Source organism: Hemicordylus capensis, chromosome 2, assembly GCF_027244095.1.
Source record: "Hemicordylus capensis ecotype Gifberg chromosome 2, rHemCap1.1.pri, whole genome shotgun sequence".
Classification (NCBI taxonomy): domain Eukaryota; kingdom Metazoa; phylum Chordata; class Lepidosauria; order Squamata; family Cordylidae; genus Hemicordylus; species Hemicordylus capensis.
Genome location: NC_069658.1, coordinates 210,507,889 through 210,525,494, shown reverse-complemented (window position 1 = coordinate 210,525,494; position 17,606 = coordinate 210,507,889). Strand labels below are relative to the sequence as shown.

Sequence of the window (17,606 nt, the reverse complement as noted above, 5' to 3'; positions counted from 1 at the left end):
TGGCCAGGAGCATGTTTTGTGTGCCTAGGGTGGAGGGTGGGAAGTGTTAAACCTCTACACACAGGTCCACCCCTGCAATTTCCCCTCCCCAGGCAGCGGAAAAGCATCAACCCTGGTTCCCAAAATAGTCTGTGCCATTCACAGATCTTTCTAGCCCAGGCCCCTGTTTCCAACAGGCGACAAGAAACACACAGAAGCGGGGGTGCCCCTGTTCAGGGGATAGCCGGCTGTCTCCAAAAAGCCCGCACAGAGGTTTACAAAGGGAATTCCCTGCCCACTGCCGACCTCCTCAACAACCATTGGTATTCAGAGATAGACTGCTCCTGAGCGTGGAGGTTCCATTTAGCTCTCACCGTCATGGATGGAACTACCCTCCGTTCATTTTATAACTAGCAAAAGAGAGACAGAAAGGCACACACTGGGAAAATCCTTGTCGGAAGCATGTCCGGATAGGGGTTTGTTTGCTTTTTAAATATCGGCTCCAAATTTAATAACAGAAATAATAACGCGCACACAAAAGGTGACATGCAGAGACCAGGGTACCTCCCCGTCTTGGCCGAGTGGCCTGGCTAACGGCCCTCTTGCCCGCCCCCCCCCCCCGCCCCCAGGAATCAGGTGCTCCTCTGTGTCCGGGGAGGCGTCAGGAGGCTTCTGGGTCTCTGGGGCTACCTGCGGAGGGAATTCAGCTGGTCTTTCACAGCAATGGCATGCCGGAGCAGCCCTTCAATGCTCTTGAAGTAAACAGAGCTGTCCTTCATGTTCTTGATGGCGCTGGGGAAGAAGAAAGAACACGTGTTGGAACCCACTCCTGGGGAGGCCTTGCCCGGGCACCGATATCTGCTGACTTTTGCCTGCCTCCTTTGCAGACTTGTGCAAACGAAGTGCCCTTCTGGCTCAGAGCAAAGTTAAGTCCAGCCCAGCCTCCTGTTTCCAACAGGGAGCAGCCAGATTCCTCCCGAAGGCCACGGACAGCGCAGCAGGCACTGATGTTCAGATCTACACTGCTTATGCATGGAGGCTCTGTTTAACCCTGCTAACTGGGCAAAGAGGCACCTTTTACCGTGGTGATTCTCTTTATTTAGCAGGGGGAGAGCAACTGGCCCTATCCACCCCCAGCACAGTACTTCCAGTGACTGTTGCTGGTGTCTATCTTATGTTTCGTTTTAGAATGTGAGCCCCTTGGAGACAGGGAGCCATCTTATTTATTTATTATTTCTCTGTGTAAACCACTCTGACCTATTTTTGGAAGGGCGGTATAGAAATCAAAATAATAATAATAATAATAATAATAATACTCATTGTCGCTAACAGTTTGGTGCTCATGCTCTGCGAGTTTGTCCCATTGCCTTTTAAGCCAGTGGCCACCCCTACATCTTGTGGCAATGAGTTCCATCAACAAATTTTGCACTGGGTGAAGGAGGACTTTCCCTTTTTAAAGCCTAGATCTATTGCTCCATTAAGTTCACTGGATGACCCCAAGCCTAGCATTACAAGAAGAGGGAGGGACAGGTCTCTCTTTCTCTCTCTCTCTGTGCTTTCTCCACGCCATGCAGAGATTGAGGAAGCCCTCTCATCTCGGCCACCTTCCAGCGACTAGAAATCCTACTCCGGTTTCTTTTTCCATCTCCATCCCTGGAGCTTAAACATTGTAGCACCCTGGCTAGGCTGTTGTGGAAGGAGACGTTCAGTCACAATGCTCTCTGGGAAACCTTGGCTCCATCACTCTCTCCGCCCAGCCTACCGCGCAGGGTCGTTGTGAACACGAGCCAGTTTTGGAAGGGCGGTATATAAATCAAATCAATAAATAACGTGACGTGACGTAACATGAAATTTGCTATATATATGGCGAACATTCAGACCTGGGGAGCAAAAACGAGCTCCGCTTCCAGTGCCTGGGTTTTGGTTTTTTTTTTAAGGGTGGGCCATCGGCAGGGGCAGATCTGATCTCAGAGGAATTGTCTGGTACCTGCAGGCGTACTCCACCGTATAGATGGCCCCTTGGCTCTGCTCCTCCCAGCTCTGCATGTCAGCCTGAAAGACAGAGGACAGGGGGATATTTGGGGCGTGGGAGTAGCAGAGATCTCCAGCAATCAACTTTCTCCGCTGGATCCTCTGCCATTCTTCCGACACCCCGCCCTCGCCCCCAGAAAAGCAAATATTCTTGATCTTTATTTATGTATCTGAAGTCTTTGCATCATTTGCATCATCAGGATTGCTGGTCTGGTGGTCGCAAGCATGACTGGTCCCCTTAAGCTAAGCAGGGTCTGCCCTGGTGGCAGATGAATGGGAGACTAGAAGTGTGAGCACTGTGAGATATTCCCCTTCTTAGGGGATGGAGCCGCTCTGGGAAGAACATCTAGGCTCCAAGTTCCCTCCCTGGCAGCATCTCCAAGAGAGGGCTGAGAGAGACTCCTGCCTGCCACCTCGGAGAAGCCGCTGCCAGTCTGTGAGGACAATACTGAGCTAGACAGACCAAGGGTCTATCCTATGCTTCCTATTCACACAAAAGCACGTTCACACCCATCCGATGTGATGTCTGAAATGGGCAACAGCTTTTCCAGTTCTGGAGGCACCTTTGTGTCCTTTCAGAGCAGGTACAAGCAAGAGCCAGTCGCCTCTGAGGAGAGCTGGCCGGGTTTCTGCACAAGGCACTGATCCGAGATTTCCCCGCGTTTCAGTGGTGCCGCGGCACTCACCGAGCTCTGCTTCGAAACACTCACGCCTCTTGCCGCTGGACAGCTCTGTTCTGAATTATTCGTTTTAGAACCAGGCCTTGGCAACCCTAACTCTTGGTTGGACTCCTGCAATGTGCTCTACCTGGGGTTGCCCTTGAAGGCTACTCGGAAGCTTCAGCTGGCCCCAAATGCTGCAGCCGGCTGCTTATGGGCAGCAGAAAACATGACCATGTTTCACCTTTGCTGAGGTTGCTGCATTGATTGCCAGTTCGCATCTGAGTCCAATTCAAGGCGCTGGTTATCACCTATGAAACCCTTCAGGGTTTGGTGCCTGTGTACCTTCAGGACCGCCTCTCCTGTCCAACATCAACCCACCCTGTGAGGTCATCTCAGGTGGGCCTTCTCAGAGTTCCAGGCCCTGGGGAGGTACGTGGGGGCCCGGCTGGTGGGAGGGCCTTCTCTGTGGCAGCCCCCTCCTCATGGAACACCCTGCCTCCTGAGTTTCATAATGCGCCCTCTCTTCTGTCCTTTAAGAAGCTCCTGAAAACCTATCTATTTTGCCAGGCTTTTAGTTTTTAACGTGTGTGTGTGTGTGTGTATGTGTGTGTGCGCGCATGCAGGGTGTCTCTTTTTTCCTTTTCTTTCTCCTCTCGCTTTCCGCCCCTTCTTCTCTTGTCTTCATCGTTTTAATTTACGGAAACCGCCTCGAGTCAGGCGTTCAATACATTTGCTAAATAAAAAGTCAATAAATTTGCTTTCCGAGTTCACGATCCAGCAATGGCTCTTGCTGCTCCTCATGGTATGAAAGCAGCTTTTCAAGGTGGACAAAGCAAATGCGGAAAGCGGCGGCCTCCTTAAATTATCTTGGATATGAAATGCAAATCAACACAGCTTAATAGGAGACGCTCCTGTCTAGGGTCGATGACCCTCCAGGATCGGTCTGGAGACCCCAGAATTTGGCATGCGTCTCCAGGTGAATTTTGAAAGCAATTCTGGAGTTTTCAATGGCTTGAAATGGTCAATATTTTCCCCAATGGTTTCTAAAATGTGGGGGTGGTGGAGGTGGTGTTAGGGTTGGGGGTGTGTGTGTGCGCACACTGGTGAGGATGTGTGGAATCTCCAGGAATCACTTTGTTCCAAGTTGGCAATCTTCCTTGCATCACATTCCTACACCCCTAAGATGGCACACCGGCTTTTCCGAGGTTGCTCTGAAGATCTCTGATCATTTCCCTTGAGTTGATGTTTAATAGCCAAAGCCAGCTCATGCTTAAGACAATAGAATTAACGATGCATTAGCAGAGCAGCTAAGTACCAAGCCTCCTCGCAGTCTCTGAAAGATAACGAAAACCAGAAGGGGCAGGAGGAGGGTGTAGGGGGAGAGCTGTTCCTACAACATGGAGCAACAGAATAACAATTCCCTCCTTGGCTTATTGAGGAGATCCTGCCTGCTTGGGAAGATGAACAGTATTAGCAAGAAGCCCTTTAGGAAATGAAAGAAACTTGTTTGGGAGAGGCTGGGGTGACCTTCTCTGCAGCGCTGCTCTTAAGACACACAAACAGAAATTAAACCAGGGGTTTTCACAGAGTAGAAACTAGCTCTGTACTTCTGCTTTCCCATTCAGAATGAAACTCACTTTGTGTTGGGCCAGTTCTGGGAGAGACCGCCGGACGTGTTCCTGAAGCCGATACAAGGCGACGGAAGGTTCGTTGGCCAAGATGTACATGCTCTCGGTAAACTTGTCTGTCACTAGGAAAGAAGGGGAAAGGATCTGCAAAAAGCATCACCTGTAGAATTTTGGGCTGTCAGGCAGCTATAATTTATTTAAAATACTTCTCTACCGCCCCAAACTTGTGTCTCTGTTGTGGTGTTAACAACACCACCACTATTAACCTCCAAAAATCGTAGGCAGTCATGTTAGCTCTTCAGACAAAACTGCAAAGGGATATGCGTTTTATTAATGCCAACTAAAACATCAACAAGTTATATGCAAGATAACGAGAGATTTGGAGTGCTCCAAACATGGCCGCACCATAGATGTATATAAGGGCATTTTAATATGAGCAGTTTTATTTTCAATCCCCTTCCTAATGATCCCTAGCATGGAATTTGCCTTTTTCACAGCCGCCACACACTGAGTCAACACTTTCAATGAGCTGTCCACCAAGACCCCAAGATTCCTCTCCTGGTCAGTCGCCCCAACAGCATATATATGAAGTTGGGGTTTTTTGCCTCAATGTGCATCACTTTACACTTACTTACACTGAACCACATTTTATTTATATATTTATATTGTTCCATTTCTATACCATTTTTTCATTAAAATAATCCCAAAGCGGTTTAAAATCTAATTAAAACAATGCACAATTAAAATACAAATTAAAAGTATAAATATTAAATATAAAAATAATATATCTCTATGGAAAAGTTTAAAATCTTATAGAAAATAGTAACACACAAAACACACAAAGCAGCAGCAGCTATAAAAAAGCCTGGGTGAAGAGCCAAGTTTTCACTTGTTTTCTAAAAACTGTGAAAGAGGCCGAGAAGCAGATGCCAGCCAGCAGAGCATTTGCCATTTCGTTGCCCACTCCACCAGTTTGAAGAGATATATAAATGAAACAAAGGCCTAATTTCCCCATATTTACCTCTGCCTCCATTCCTTTCCTGTTGTTTCCATTGCATTAGCATACAGATTGTAAGCCCCTCGGGGCAGGGACCTGTCCTCTCATTCCATGGACTGTCATCCTACCCTCCCTCCAAAGAGTGCAGCATGACTTACATGCTTCCCCTCTTTCATTCTCACAACAACCCTGTGAAGAGATACCTGAGAGATTATGGCTGATCCAAGAATACCCAGCTTTCTGGCTGAGTGTGGAATTTGAACCCAGATCTACCAACCTCCAAGAGAAGTTCCAACCCTACTGCAACCCCAAGGCAATATGACTGCCCCTTCCATTTCTTTTCACATCCCATTTCTCACATGAATTCCTCCAAGGAATTCAAGACGGTGGTCTCTGTTCCCTTCTTTATCCTCACAAGCCTGTGAGAGGCTGACATTGAGAGTGTGTGAATGGCTCCCAGTCGCACAGTTAGACAGGGAGTTGGACATGGTCAAGCAGTGATTTGAACCCAAGTCTCCTGATCTAAGCAGCCACCTAATGGTGCAGCGGGGAAATGGCTTGATTAGCAAGCCAGAGGTTGCTGGTTCAAATCCCCGCTGGTATGTTTCCCAGACTATGAGAAACCCCTATATCGGCGGGCAGCAGCAATATAGGAAGATGCTGAAAGGCTTCATCTCATTCCTGTGACCTTGGAGAAGCCGCTGGCAGTCTGTGTAGACAATTTAAAAAAAAAAAATTTATATCCCGCTATTCTTCCAAGGAGCCCAGAGCGGTGTACTACATACTTAGGTTTCTCCTCACAACAACCCTGTGAAGTAGGTTAGGCCGAGAGAGAAGTGACTGGCCCAGAGTCACCCAGCAAGTCTCATGGCTGAATGGGGATTTGAACTCATGGGACCAGGCAGCTTCATATATTCCTATATGGCAAACGTGCCATTTACCACCATCTGTGGTCGCCAGAAGTCGACACCGACTGGACAGCACACTTTACTTTACTCTCTATCTAACCACTACCCCAGCTAACTGAGCAAAGAGGCACCTTTTTAACGTGGTGATTATCTTTATTGAGCAGGGGGAGAGTAACTGGCCCTATCCACCCCCAGCACAGGACCTTCAGTGACTGTTGCTGGTGTTGATCTTATGTTTCTTTTTAGATTGTGAGCCCTTCGGGGACAGGGATCCTTTCTTTCCTTCTGTAAACCACTTTGGAATCTTTTTTGTTGAAAAGCGGTATATAAATATTTGTTCTTGTCCCCATACGCCCCAGTTTGGGGAATGTCCACCACTGCTCCCTACAAATGAGAGGTGCTGGCTTTAAGAGAGAGACACAAATTCTACAAGGCAAGTATATTCTGCACATGGTCAGAGGCACTCTTGATTCATGGCACCTTTTTCTTTTTTCAACGCAGTTCTGGCACTAGAAAGTGTGGACCCAGACCTGTAAGTGCTTCTTACAAAGCGGGGCTGTAAAGAAGCTTTCTTGTCTCTAGAATAATTTCGCCGCCTCGCCGTTCCCGCCCGGACGTCTTTCAACGTAACACAGCCCGGAAGTAGCTCGGCCATCGCCGTCGCCGTTACCTTTCTTCCCCTTCAGCTGCATCTCCGGCTCCTCCATGGTCCCCAGACGAGCCCCAACTGAAATGAGAGAAAGCGGACGGCGACTCAGGAACGGAAACCCATTACGGTGCAGCTTCCGGTCGGCGGGATGCGTCTCCCTAAAGGGGCCTGCTCGGAAACGGTATCTGGTAAGAAAGGTTCCTAGGGGCTCTCGTCCCTTCCCCTCGTCACATGCCCTCACCTGGGGGGCATCATTCTCTCCACCCGTAAGAGGCTCGTCGTTTGTGCCTCTTCTTTTCTCTTGGATCGCAGAGCCGAAACTAGCCAAGCGCCAAGACGGTGCCTCTGGGCATGTGCAGAGTGCACTTCCACTTCGGCTCACGGGCCGTGGCCGTTGCAACGTTTCTGTTGACTTTCCTTGGCTCAGCGATTGTTTGCGTAGTTCGTAGTTGTATTTCGCAGTCTCGAGCGGTTGCTTTAAAAGAACTTGCCGAAATCAAGAACTTTTGTTGGGAAGTGAGAAGGGTAGAAAAGGATACAGAGAGAAAGAGAGAGAGAGAGAGAGAGAGAGAGAGAGAGAGAGAATGAATCGATCGATAAAAGAGAAATAAATAAATGTAGCATTTATTAGCACCATCTGCTCCCCAGAAATCCCCTGACTTCGTTCCTAGAATGCGAGTTATTCTGTAGAATTATCCTATAAAATTAAATTTTCTTCCCCAGTTTAATCCAGTCCCACCGACCACTGGAAAGCCAGATATTCTCCTCCGTTAGGGGTCCGCAACTGGCGGCCTTAGGGCTGAATCTGTCCCCTCCTGGCCTGATTTGGCCCCTATGCCATGTCCCCTTCCCAAGACACCCCTGAACAGCCTAATCCAACAGATGGCAGGAATTCAACTGGTGATCACAACACCTTCCTAAACCTCAGGGATAGGAACCTGTTGGACTTCTGCCTGCTTGTGAAGGGCACGTTGCATCTGCGAGGAAGAGGGAAAGGGGATGGGGATCAAATTGGAAATGTTTGAAATAATCCAGAGAGGCGGGCTCTTTGAGAGCTGTCATTCAAAGCGCAAGGGCTTCCCAGATCTGGTGGCAGCTGATTGGCGGAGCCGGAGGGCGGGGCGGGGGCCATTCCCGAACAGCCCATTCACAAACTAAGGCTGCTCGGGAAGATCTTAAAGGGCCAGCTGCCCGGTTGCAGCAGGCGAGAGGAACGGTCCAGGCTTCAGATGCATTGTGGGAAAAGAAAGTTAGTTTCAGTTTTGCACTAAAGGACAGAAGAAAGTGGCGGAGAGGATGCGATGAGGGGCCATTACCCAGAAAATCGGGGGTTACAAGCTGCGATGCCTTGAGATACAATATCCATCACTCATCCGGAGAGAACTGAGCCTCCAGTCACTGGCTGGATTTTGCAAATAAGTTCCAGTTGTAAGAAGTTAAGGATTAAAACAAAAACAAAAAAACCCAAACGTCTCCACAATCTGGGGTGAGTTAAAAATGTTCTCCCTGCCCGGATAGACTGCACCTGCACAGGAGGTTCCTTACCAACAGACCAACTTGTTGTTGAATGTCACACCCCTGCTTTTTTTCTTTTCTTCTCCTTGTCTCGCACCATGCAATATTATGTGGCTGAATTTACTGTGCTTTTTTTGGCTGTAGGCACAGGGCAAATTAGAAGGCCTGTCCAGCACGCTGCCCTTACTGAGACTCTGAGTGAGCTGATTCCTTATTCTGCCCCCAAATCATCTGTAAAATGCTCTTGAGTTTGATATTAAATGTGTTGGAAGTCTGATATTCATAAACAATAAAAAGATGCTGAATTGTTCCAGGGTGAGAATGCTAAGAAAATAGTTAGATAAATATTTTTAATGTCCATAGATTTGTATGATCTTTTCAGGGCCCTCTTCAAACTCTAATGAGACCGCTAATGGTGGGAGTCATCCTACATTTCTGGTATAAAGTAAATTTTTAAGGGGGGAACATAAGGAGCTGCCATATACTGAGTCAGAGTTTTTAGGACACTCTGATGATTTTTATTTGAAGTTTTTATTACTTAACCCAGATGAAAAAATTATTAATATAGTGGCCAGTTTTTGTTTTATAATCTGCAAAACTCGATCTGCTTTTTTGCAATGCATTTCATAAGTAGTTTATATATTTTTCTCTTTTTAAATTTTATTTACACGATGCATTGTTTGTATTTCTTGTATATTGGTCTTATAGATTGGTCTACGACCGTAATAAAGTTCTGTTCTGTTATAAGGGGAATATCTTGCAGTGCTCACACATCAAGTCTCCCATTCATATGCAACCAGGGCGGCCCCTGCTTAGCTAAGGGGACAAGTCATGCTTACTACTACAAGACCAGCTCTCCTCTGGGGGATGAGGGGATGCTTGTTTTCCTGACTAGGCTCCTTTGTTAATTTCATTCTTATTGAGCTATTATTTACTTAGGAATATCCACATAATTAAATTGTTTTAATTTGTTTTATGTTACTGTAAACTGCCCAGAGATGTAAGTTTGGGGTAGTGTTCTAATATAATAAAGTTCCTCCTTTTTCTTTTCTTTTAATTTAAGTAAAATATGTTGCAGACTTCCTAAGCACAACCCTTTAGGGGCTGGCAGTGTTCTAGCGCGTCCCCAGAAGATCCTGCCCCTGAAATGACCCAACCAACCACACCAAGAGACCCAGAAGTGTTCGCCAGTGACGCAGAGGATGAGGACTCCGAAGAGCCAATTGTTCTGCACCTGTATCCTTGCCCGGAGGAGAGAGACGACGCAAATCCCGAGCAAAGTCTGCCTGCCCCAAATGGTAAGAAGGGGGCGACTGAGATCAGAAAATATTCTTCTATCTCAAATGGAAATGATTGCATGTGTTGTGCGTTCTTTGTTTGCAACAGACAATGTGCAAGATGAAAATGATTAGCACACTTGTGACAACACATCTCAGCTTATGTTTTCTTTCCTGAGTTTGAAGTCTGCAAAACATGCACAGATAATAAAATCGTTAGGCTGTCCGCAAGATCGAAAACTGGGTAGGACAAGTGTCCCTTCCAACTTCGGGAGTTGTGTGCGGTACTGATTTTCGGTCGTGTGTGAACAAACAACTAGGTAGGAACCGGGGGGGGGGGAGTGATCGTGTGAGTGAAGAGCTGGGTAAGCTGGATTCTCCTCCTACCTTGTTAAAATGCTGGGTACGAGAGTTGAGCTCCTTTCTCACATAGTCACTCCCCGCCTCCTACCTAGTTATTTGGGCACACACAATTGAAAATGGAGAGCATGAACAGTTCCCGAAGCCAGGTTGGATGCGTGTAAACTGCCTTATTAAATGCAGTGTGGCAGCACTGAGTGTGATGATGGTTAGAGAGGTCAGCTTCCTAAGAAGCTTAGTTTTCAATTTTTTTAAAAGAGCAACCTGAAGTTTCTAGTCCTCATGTTTTGTTTTTTAAGCTTGAAAGTCTAGTTTGACTTCCATTGAGGAAACAAGACATTGTTCGTTCTCTGAATTCCCACTTCCCAAACTGCCACTTTCTGCTGAAGTCACTGAAGTGACGGAGAAGCTGAGAATGTCGTAGATCCAGTTTTTGTTGTGTGATAGGAGCGGAGCAAAAGCTCAGAGCCTGAACTGCTAAAAGTAGGGTCTGGATGTAAAGTCAGAAATTGGTTGGCTTAGATTCCCGCATGAACATTTCTCTCTCTCTTCCAAAAATGCAGATGGAGGGATCCTGAAACATTCTACCACCCTGACGAACCGTCAGCGGGGAAACGAGGTCTCTGCCTTGCCTGCTACTCTGGACAGTGAGTAGCGTCGGTGCTGCAAAATGAAGAGGGACATGGTGGCTGTGCAGGAAATAGGCTCAAAATTATCTGTATATGTGTGCAAATCAATGCCAGACGTATTAACATCTAGTCCTCATATTTGTACCCTTCATCATCATCATCAAGCCTTTATTGCGGTCATAGACCAATACTTAGTAAAACATACATACTTACAAAAAACTCAGCATAATAAATCAAACAGATTGTAACGTAATATTGACAGGTTAAAATTAAGACAGTTGTGGTGAACTCCAGATAGATCTTACTGAAAGCCAAAGAGAGGAGAGCACCCTCCATTACAATCATAAAGCAGGAAACACGGAAAAGAGAAAGCAAAACATTATTGAAAACCTAAGCGGATGTTGCAAATGATATAACAGTACCTTGCCATTTTGCTAATTAGGTTGTCATCAAGGCTGGACAGTAAATACTTCAAATAGAAGTCATCCAAATGCCCAGGAAAACGTTGCAGCAAAGGGGACACTAATCTTAAGCGGGTGTCCCTATAGAAATTACAATATACAATGGCATGCACACTTGTCTCCACTTGACCAGACCCGCAGGGACAAAGTCGAGCAGAGAAAGGGGTACCTTTAAATCTTCCCTCCATAACAGCAGATGGAAGCGCATTTAGACGGGCGAGCGTTAAAGCACGTCTAAATTTAGGAATGGTAATTAGACTCAAATAGCTAGCTGGTTTAATGTTAAACATTTGATCCCCAAAAAAGACATTCTTAGGCAAGGAAGCAACTTCTTCCTGCAGTTCCATGTCCATGATACGTTGTTTGATCTCAATCCTGGCTCGATCGTATCCCATTTTGATAATCTCATCCTGAGAGAAACCATAATGAGCCAATTTGTCAATAATTTGGGTCTTCCACTTGAATCTGAAACAATCAGTCTTAATAAGGGGGGCCAATCCTACACAAGAGAAGACAAATTTTAACCAGAATAATAAGATATTCCTCCAATAACAAGTTTCCAATCTAATCATACCCACCTCTCGTCTTAACACAACATTAGGCACGCATCGGGGTTTGTACCCTTCTATTCAAGAGGGCTAGCCCCTTGAAACCTCTTATCAGTTTTTGTTTTGTCCAAGTTCAGAATCCCCTTCTGCTGTTTTCCCCAGATGGATGGTACCAACAGGAGGAGAGCTGGCCTTGTGGTAACAAGTATGGAGTGTCCTCTTTGCTAAGCAGGGTCCACCCTGGTTTGCATTTTCATGGGAGACTACATGTGCGAGCGCTAAGGTTGGGGGCCACCCTGGGAAGAGCACCTGCCTGCTTGCATGCAGAAGGTTCCAAGTTCCCTCCCTGGCGGCATCTCCAAGATAGGGCTAAGAGAAACTCCTACCTGAAACCTTGGAGAAGCTGCTGCCAGTCTGGGTCGACCATACTGAGCAAAATGGACCAGTGGTCTGACTTGGTAGAAGGCAGCTTCCTATGTAATCTTTGACTATAAGCAATAAAGTTTGTATCAATTGTTTTCCCCAGAATATGTTAGAAATTGATAGAAAGTAAACCGAGGTGACCAAGTGGAATTCCCCACCACGAGATTTGGTGGTGGAACCTGGCTTTGTGGCCTTTAATAGGGGATTGGAGGAAGAGGAGGAGATAATCAGTGCCGATTAGCCATAATCAGTGCTGATAATAGAGCCTCCATATTCAGGGGCAGTTTATCTGAATCCCGTTGATGCCCTGCTTCCGGGCTTCCAGAAGGTATCGGTGCAACTCCACTGTTTGGAAATGGGACACTGGACCAGATTATGCTTTGGTCTGATCTGACAAGGTTGTGTCCTTTAAAGCACAAAATTCCTGACCATGTTCCTCCTCTCAACTTCCAGCTCTGTCCATTCACCAGCTTGCGGCTCAGGGAGAACTCACTCTGCTGAAGGAACAGCTGCAGAAAGGTGAGCAAGGAATGCCCCGTTTCCTCCCCTCCTTACTTCCACAAACAAGATCCTGACCTGGACGCAGCCTCTGCCTTGCACTGAACCGCTTCTTATCCTAAACCAATTTTCCTTGGAAGGTGAACCCAGTTCTGTTTCCTGCTAGCTTTCTGTGTGCATCTCCTGCTGCAAAAGGGACAAGCCAACATTCTGTTTAAAAGGTGGCTTGCCTCTTCGGCAGCAAAAGCAGCTGCAGAAAATGCTTCGTAGGTTCTCTGATTCCTTTTCTCGCAAGTAAACGTGACAGAGTCAGATATTTTCAAATCCCAGAGGAAAAGCAAAAAGGTGTGAAGGGCGACAAATATAAAAACCAGAATTCTGTTTTAAAAATAAATAAATTAGTTAATTAACCACCGGTCACATTTCATTATATTTAGATCTGCCTACCCACTACAGTATCCCCCCACCCACACACACACCTGTAGGTTTGCATTTTGCTCTTCTGGTTTAGTGTGGTTGATTTTGATTTGAGGGGTGGTTGCTTTAATCTGATTTTTATATTTTTATGGCTTTTAAGCCACCTTGAGGGCCCTTTGAGGGGCCCAACGGTGGTGTCTCACCAAAGGCGGGGTCCCACTCACTCAAAAGAAGTCAGTACTGGTTTTAAGAAATTCTAGGCAAACTGGAACAAAATTCCTACATGGTAAAGGAACGGAATGAAAGACACTGTATCCCTTTTCTTCCCGCAGCACGGCTAAGAACAGGTCTGCTCAACCTTACCACCACCACCCCCAGCTATTTTAGGACTACTACAACTCCCATAATCCCCAGACACAGTGGCCAATAGCCAGGGATTATGGGAGTTGTAGGCCAACATCTGTAGGAAAGCCGAAGTTGAGCAGCCCCCCTGTCTTAGAATAACAGAGTTTGAGAACCGGAAATGCCCAGTGCAGGAATCTTCTACTCCTGCCCAGTGCAGGAATCGGCCACAACATCTCTGGCAGGTGGCCGTCCAGCCTCTCTTTCAAAGTCTCCAGAGTAGGAGAACTCACCACTCCATGAGGCAGGCTGTTCCACTGTCCAGCAACTCTTGACAGTTAGGAAATTCCTCCTCATGTCTAGCCTAAATCTGCTTCCTTGCCAGGGGCGTAGCAAGGTTGGGGTGGGCCCAGGGACAAGATTTTAAAATCCCCCCCCCCCGAAGCTCAGCTCATGAAGTAACTGAAGGAAGCCCGGGCAGGTGTGTGGCTTGGGGAGTCAGTCATGTGACTTGCCGCTGGGGGCCCCCAGACAACTGTCTCCCCTTGCCCTGTTATAGTTACGCCCCTGTTCCTTGCAATTTCACCCCAAGGGTTCTAGCCCTCAAGAACAAGAGAGGAGTCGTCGGTTCCCTCTTCTATGTCACAGGCCTTCAGAAGTTTGGAGACAGCTCTCCTGTCTCCCTTTAGCCTTACATAGGAAGCTGCCATATACTGAGCCAGACCATAAGTCCATCTCGCTCAGTATTGTCTTCACAGACTGGCAGCGGCTTCTCCAAGGTTGCAGGCAGGAGTCTCTCTCAGCCCTATGTTGGAGATGCTGCCAGGGAGGGAACTCGAAACCTTCTGCTCTTCCCAGAGCAGCTCCATCCCTTGAGGGAATATCCCTTGAGGGAATATCTTCCAGTGCTCACACATCAAGTCTCCCATCCATATGTAACCAGGGCAGACCCTGCTTAGCTAAGGGGACAAGTCATGCTTGCTACCACAAGACCAGCCTTCTCTTCCCCAGGCTAGACGGACCCAGATCCACTAACCATTCCTGACGAGTCTTGTTACCTTGACAGGTGACAACCTGGTCAACAAGCCAGACGAAAGAGGCTTCACGCCTTTAATGTGGGCTTCGGCCTTCGGGGAGATTGAAACAGTCCGTGCGATGCTGGAATGGGTAAGCGAGGCGGTGGGGAGGAGGGGGGCTCCTTAGGGTTTGGGAAGGCTTGCTTGGTGCGACTGAGGCTCATGGTCTTCCTGCAGGGCGCCGATCCCCACGTCCTGGCCAACGAGCGCGAGAGTGCCTTATCCCTGGCCAGCACCGGAGGGTACACAGACATCGTCATCTTGCTGTTGGAGAAGGACGTTGACATCAACGCCTGTGACTGGGTAAAGGTTTTCGGCCCGCCCCCTGCTAGGTTGCTGAGAGTCGCCAAGCGGCCTACCTTGCAGGGATGTTGTGGAGTCACACAATGCTTCTCGGGAGGAAGGGTATCAATGAAATAGGGGGCGGGGGGGCAGTGATTGCAGACTGTGTGAAGAAGGGTCAGGTCTCTTCTGCAAAGCCTGCCACCACCCCACTCACCTTCTCTCATTTGCCCCCGCAGAACAGTGGGACCCCACTCCTGTACGCTGTGCGGGGCAATCACGTGAAGTGTGTCGAGGCTTTGCTAGGTACGTTCTCTCAGCCCGGTGACTGTCAACTCAAGTCGGGAGTCGCAAAGCAGGGGAGGCATGTAGCAGAGCAAACAAGCGGCTCGGGCTGAAGAGCCAAGTCGCAAAAATGGCTGAGGCTTGGCTCTTCAGCCAGAGCCACTTGTTAACATGGCAGCTCCTCCGGAGTGTGTGAGGGGTAGTGATCCTGACATCTTCTTCTCACTTGTGGGCTGTTTGGCCGATGACCATTCTCTTTCGTCTGGTTTCAGCCCGGGGTGCCGATCTCACCACTGAAGCAGACTCTGGCTATACGCCGATGGACCTTGCTGTAGCTTTGGGTCACAAGAAAGGCAAGTTCTGGCTAAGGCAAGGTGGGATTTTAGTCCTCCCAAGCCCTGGACGAAACTAAAGGTCCTCCTAGCCCAGTTTCCTGTTTCCAACAGCGGACAGCTAGGGGATGGTGCGTAGCTCAGTGCCAGAGCACATCTTTGCATGCCAGATTCAGTCCTTAGCACCTTTAGGTCGGGCTGCCAGTTACCTCTTTCTGCCTGAAACACTGGGAAGCTCCTGCCAGTCAGTGTGGACAATACTGACCTTGATGGACCAAGGGTCAGACTCTGTATACAGATTCACTTCCCATACAGGTTATCCCACCTCCCTTCTATTTTGGGTGGGGAGCAGCATAATTCAAATAAAATCGAAACAAACAAACAAAAAAACCCACATCCATAACTCTCTTCTCTCCTCTTCCTCCCTTACCTTCTACTTGCAGTCCAACATGTGATCGAAAAGCACATACTCAGGCTATTCCAGAACAAGGAGGCAGAGTGAGAATCCCTCAACCAGACTGTCTGGAATGCCCCAGACTTCCTTCTTGCTGAAAAAGACTGAACCAATAAGCTGGGGTTGTGACATCACAGACGGAAGAAGTTTGTGGACACTCTCCCAGGGACGGGGAAAGATATGGCCAGGCATTTTGAGAAAACTGAATGGAGAGAGACGTGAGAGGATGTTCTCCCGTGCGAGAGAGGATGGCAGAAGGGTGTCTTTGAGAGGGCGATCCCATACTACGATGCTTCCTCCAACCCATCTCGATACGAGGGATACGAAAACAATGAATACGAATATGACGCATATTTATATACCACTTTTCAACAAAAGTTCCCAAAGTGGTTTACATAGATATAGATAATTAAAATGTCATAAGATGACATGCCACGAAACAGGGAAGACATCTGCAGCTTCCGAAGCAAGGAATTACTGATGGCTCGAGTGAGTAATCCAAGCTACGAGCGGAACAAGATGGCAAACTATTTCGCTCTCCTCACACTCCTGCCACGGCTTACAGATTGGGCTGTAAGCCGTGGCAGGAGTGTGAGGAGAGCGAAATAGTTTGCCATCTTGTTCTGCTTGTTGTTGACTCGTGGGTGTGTAGCACCCAATTTCCTGCTCCCCTTTGGAGTAGCAACTTCATACATGCTGTACTGCATGAAATGCTTTCCTGATAGTGGGAGGACCTATTGTGTGTCCAAAACGTGAGTCCAAAAGAGAGCTGCTTCCTTGAGAAAGGTGTGTCTTTCACGGCTGGCTTTATCTCCTGGGGCGAGTTGAGATTGGCTACAGGTGAGCTTTGCTTTAAAAAAAACCAGACTCAGCCTAACACTGTATCAAAAGCAACAAGCAGACTTTATGGGTGGGTAGTAATTGCGGCTAGCAACAACTTGTACAGGCAGGCAGATCTGCGTGGAAGTTATTGCACAATTTGTTTGAATCAGCCCATTTCCGTCTCGCATCCTGTAGTCGGTTTCCCCAACTGTCACCTTCCAGTGTTTCCTTGACATGATTGCATTAATAAACCACTTTTACAACCCACTAAGACTCCGGCTTACAGTAGCTTCTTAAAATCGGTCCTGGGGTTATTTGGTACAGCTGGCGATATGGCTTAGAAGGATCTGTGGGTCTGATGGACCACTGGATGGATGGGGGATAATTCTCAGTTAACTTGGGTTCCTAGATGATGTTAGACTATAACGGAAGAACAGCCCTGCTGGATCAGGCCCAAGAAGGCCTATCTTAGTCCAGCATCCTGTTTCGCACAGTGGCCCACCAGATGCCGCTGGAAGCCACAGGCAGGAGTTGAGGGCATGCCCTCTCCTGCTGTTACTCCCTTGCAACTGGTACTCAGAGGCATCCTGCCTTGGAGGCTGGAGGTGGCCTGTAGCCCTCCGACTAGTAGCCGTTGATAGACCTCTCCTCCATGAAGTCATCCAAACCGCTCTTCAAGCCATCCAGGTTATTGGCTGCCACCACATCTTGTGGCAGAGAATTCCACAAGCTGATTATGCGTTGTGTGAAAAAGTACCTCAGTTTGCTGGTCCTAAATTTCCTGGCAATCAATTTCATGGGATGACCCCTGGTTCTAGTGTGATGTGAGAAGGAGAAGGATTTCTATCCACTTTCTCCACACCATGCAGACTAGTGGAGATAGCCACCAGACTAGCAGCCATCGATAGCCCTGTCCTCCATGCATTTGTCTAAGCCCCTTTTAAAGCCATCCAAGCTAGTGGCCGTCACCACAACACTCACCATCCCCTGCTTCTATGGCCTTTTGAGTTTGAGAACCCGAGTCAACTCAA

General features: G+C 47.7%; 2 protein-coding genes across 9 annotated transcripts; one reads left to right on the top strand and one right to left on the bottom strand.

Moving 5' to 3' along the window:
• Nucleotides 1-427: 427 nt before the first annotated feature.
• BORCS8 (BLOC-1 related complex subunit 8) lies at nucleotides 428-7,001 on the bottom strand. Of its 4 annotated transcripts, none has more exons than XM_053300497.1 (4): nucleotides 6,876-7,001; nucleotides 4,310-4,422; nucleotides 1,967-2,031; nucleotides 428-771 (listed from the first exon to the last, which is right to left on the bottom strand). In XM_053300497.1, the coding sequence occupies exons 1-4, from the start codon at nucleotides 6,910-6,912 to the stop codon at nucleotides 666-668; spliced, it is 321 nt and encodes a 106-aa protein (XP_053156472.1). In that variant the 5' UTR covers nucleotides 6,913-7,001; the 3' UTR covers nucleotides 428-665. The 4 variants fall into 4 exon arrangements, with proteins under 4 accessions (XP_053156472.1, XP_053156474.1, XP_053156475.1 ...); XM_053300499.1 differs by having other exon boundaries at nucleotides 4,310-4,460; nucleotides 6,876-6,994; XM_053300500.1 differs by having other exon boundaries at nucleotides 6,753-6,879.
• RFXANK (regulatory factor X associated ankyrin containing protein) lies at nucleotides 6,903-16,846 on the top strand. Of its 5 annotated transcripts, none has more exons than XM_053300494.1 (9): nucleotides 6,903-7,042; nucleotides 9,433-9,667; nucleotides 10,570-10,653; nucleotides 12,521-12,586; nucleotides 14,391-14,491; nucleotides 14,578-14,703; nucleotides 14,922-14,988; nucleotides 15,240-15,320; nucleotides 15,743-16,846. In XM_053300494.1, exons 2-9 carry the CDS (start codon nucleotides 9,517-9,519, stop codon nucleotides 15,799-15,801), a joined length of 735 nt encoding a protein of 244 aa, XP_053156469.1. In that variant the 5' UTR covers nucleotides 6,903-7,042; nucleotides 9,433-9,516; the 3' UTR covers nucleotides 15,802-16,846. The 5 variants fall into 5 exon arrangements, with proteins under 5 accessions (XP_053156469.1, XP_053156470.1, XP_053156471.1 ...); XM_053300495.1 differs by having other exon boundaries at nucleotides 6,971-7,042; nucleotides 9,448-9,667; XM_053300493.1 differs by lacking the exon at nucleotides 6,903-7,042 and adding an exon at nucleotides 8,033-8,340 and having other exon boundaries at nucleotides 9,448-9,667.
• The last annotated feature ends 760 nt before the right edge of the window (nucleotides 16,847-17,606 follow it).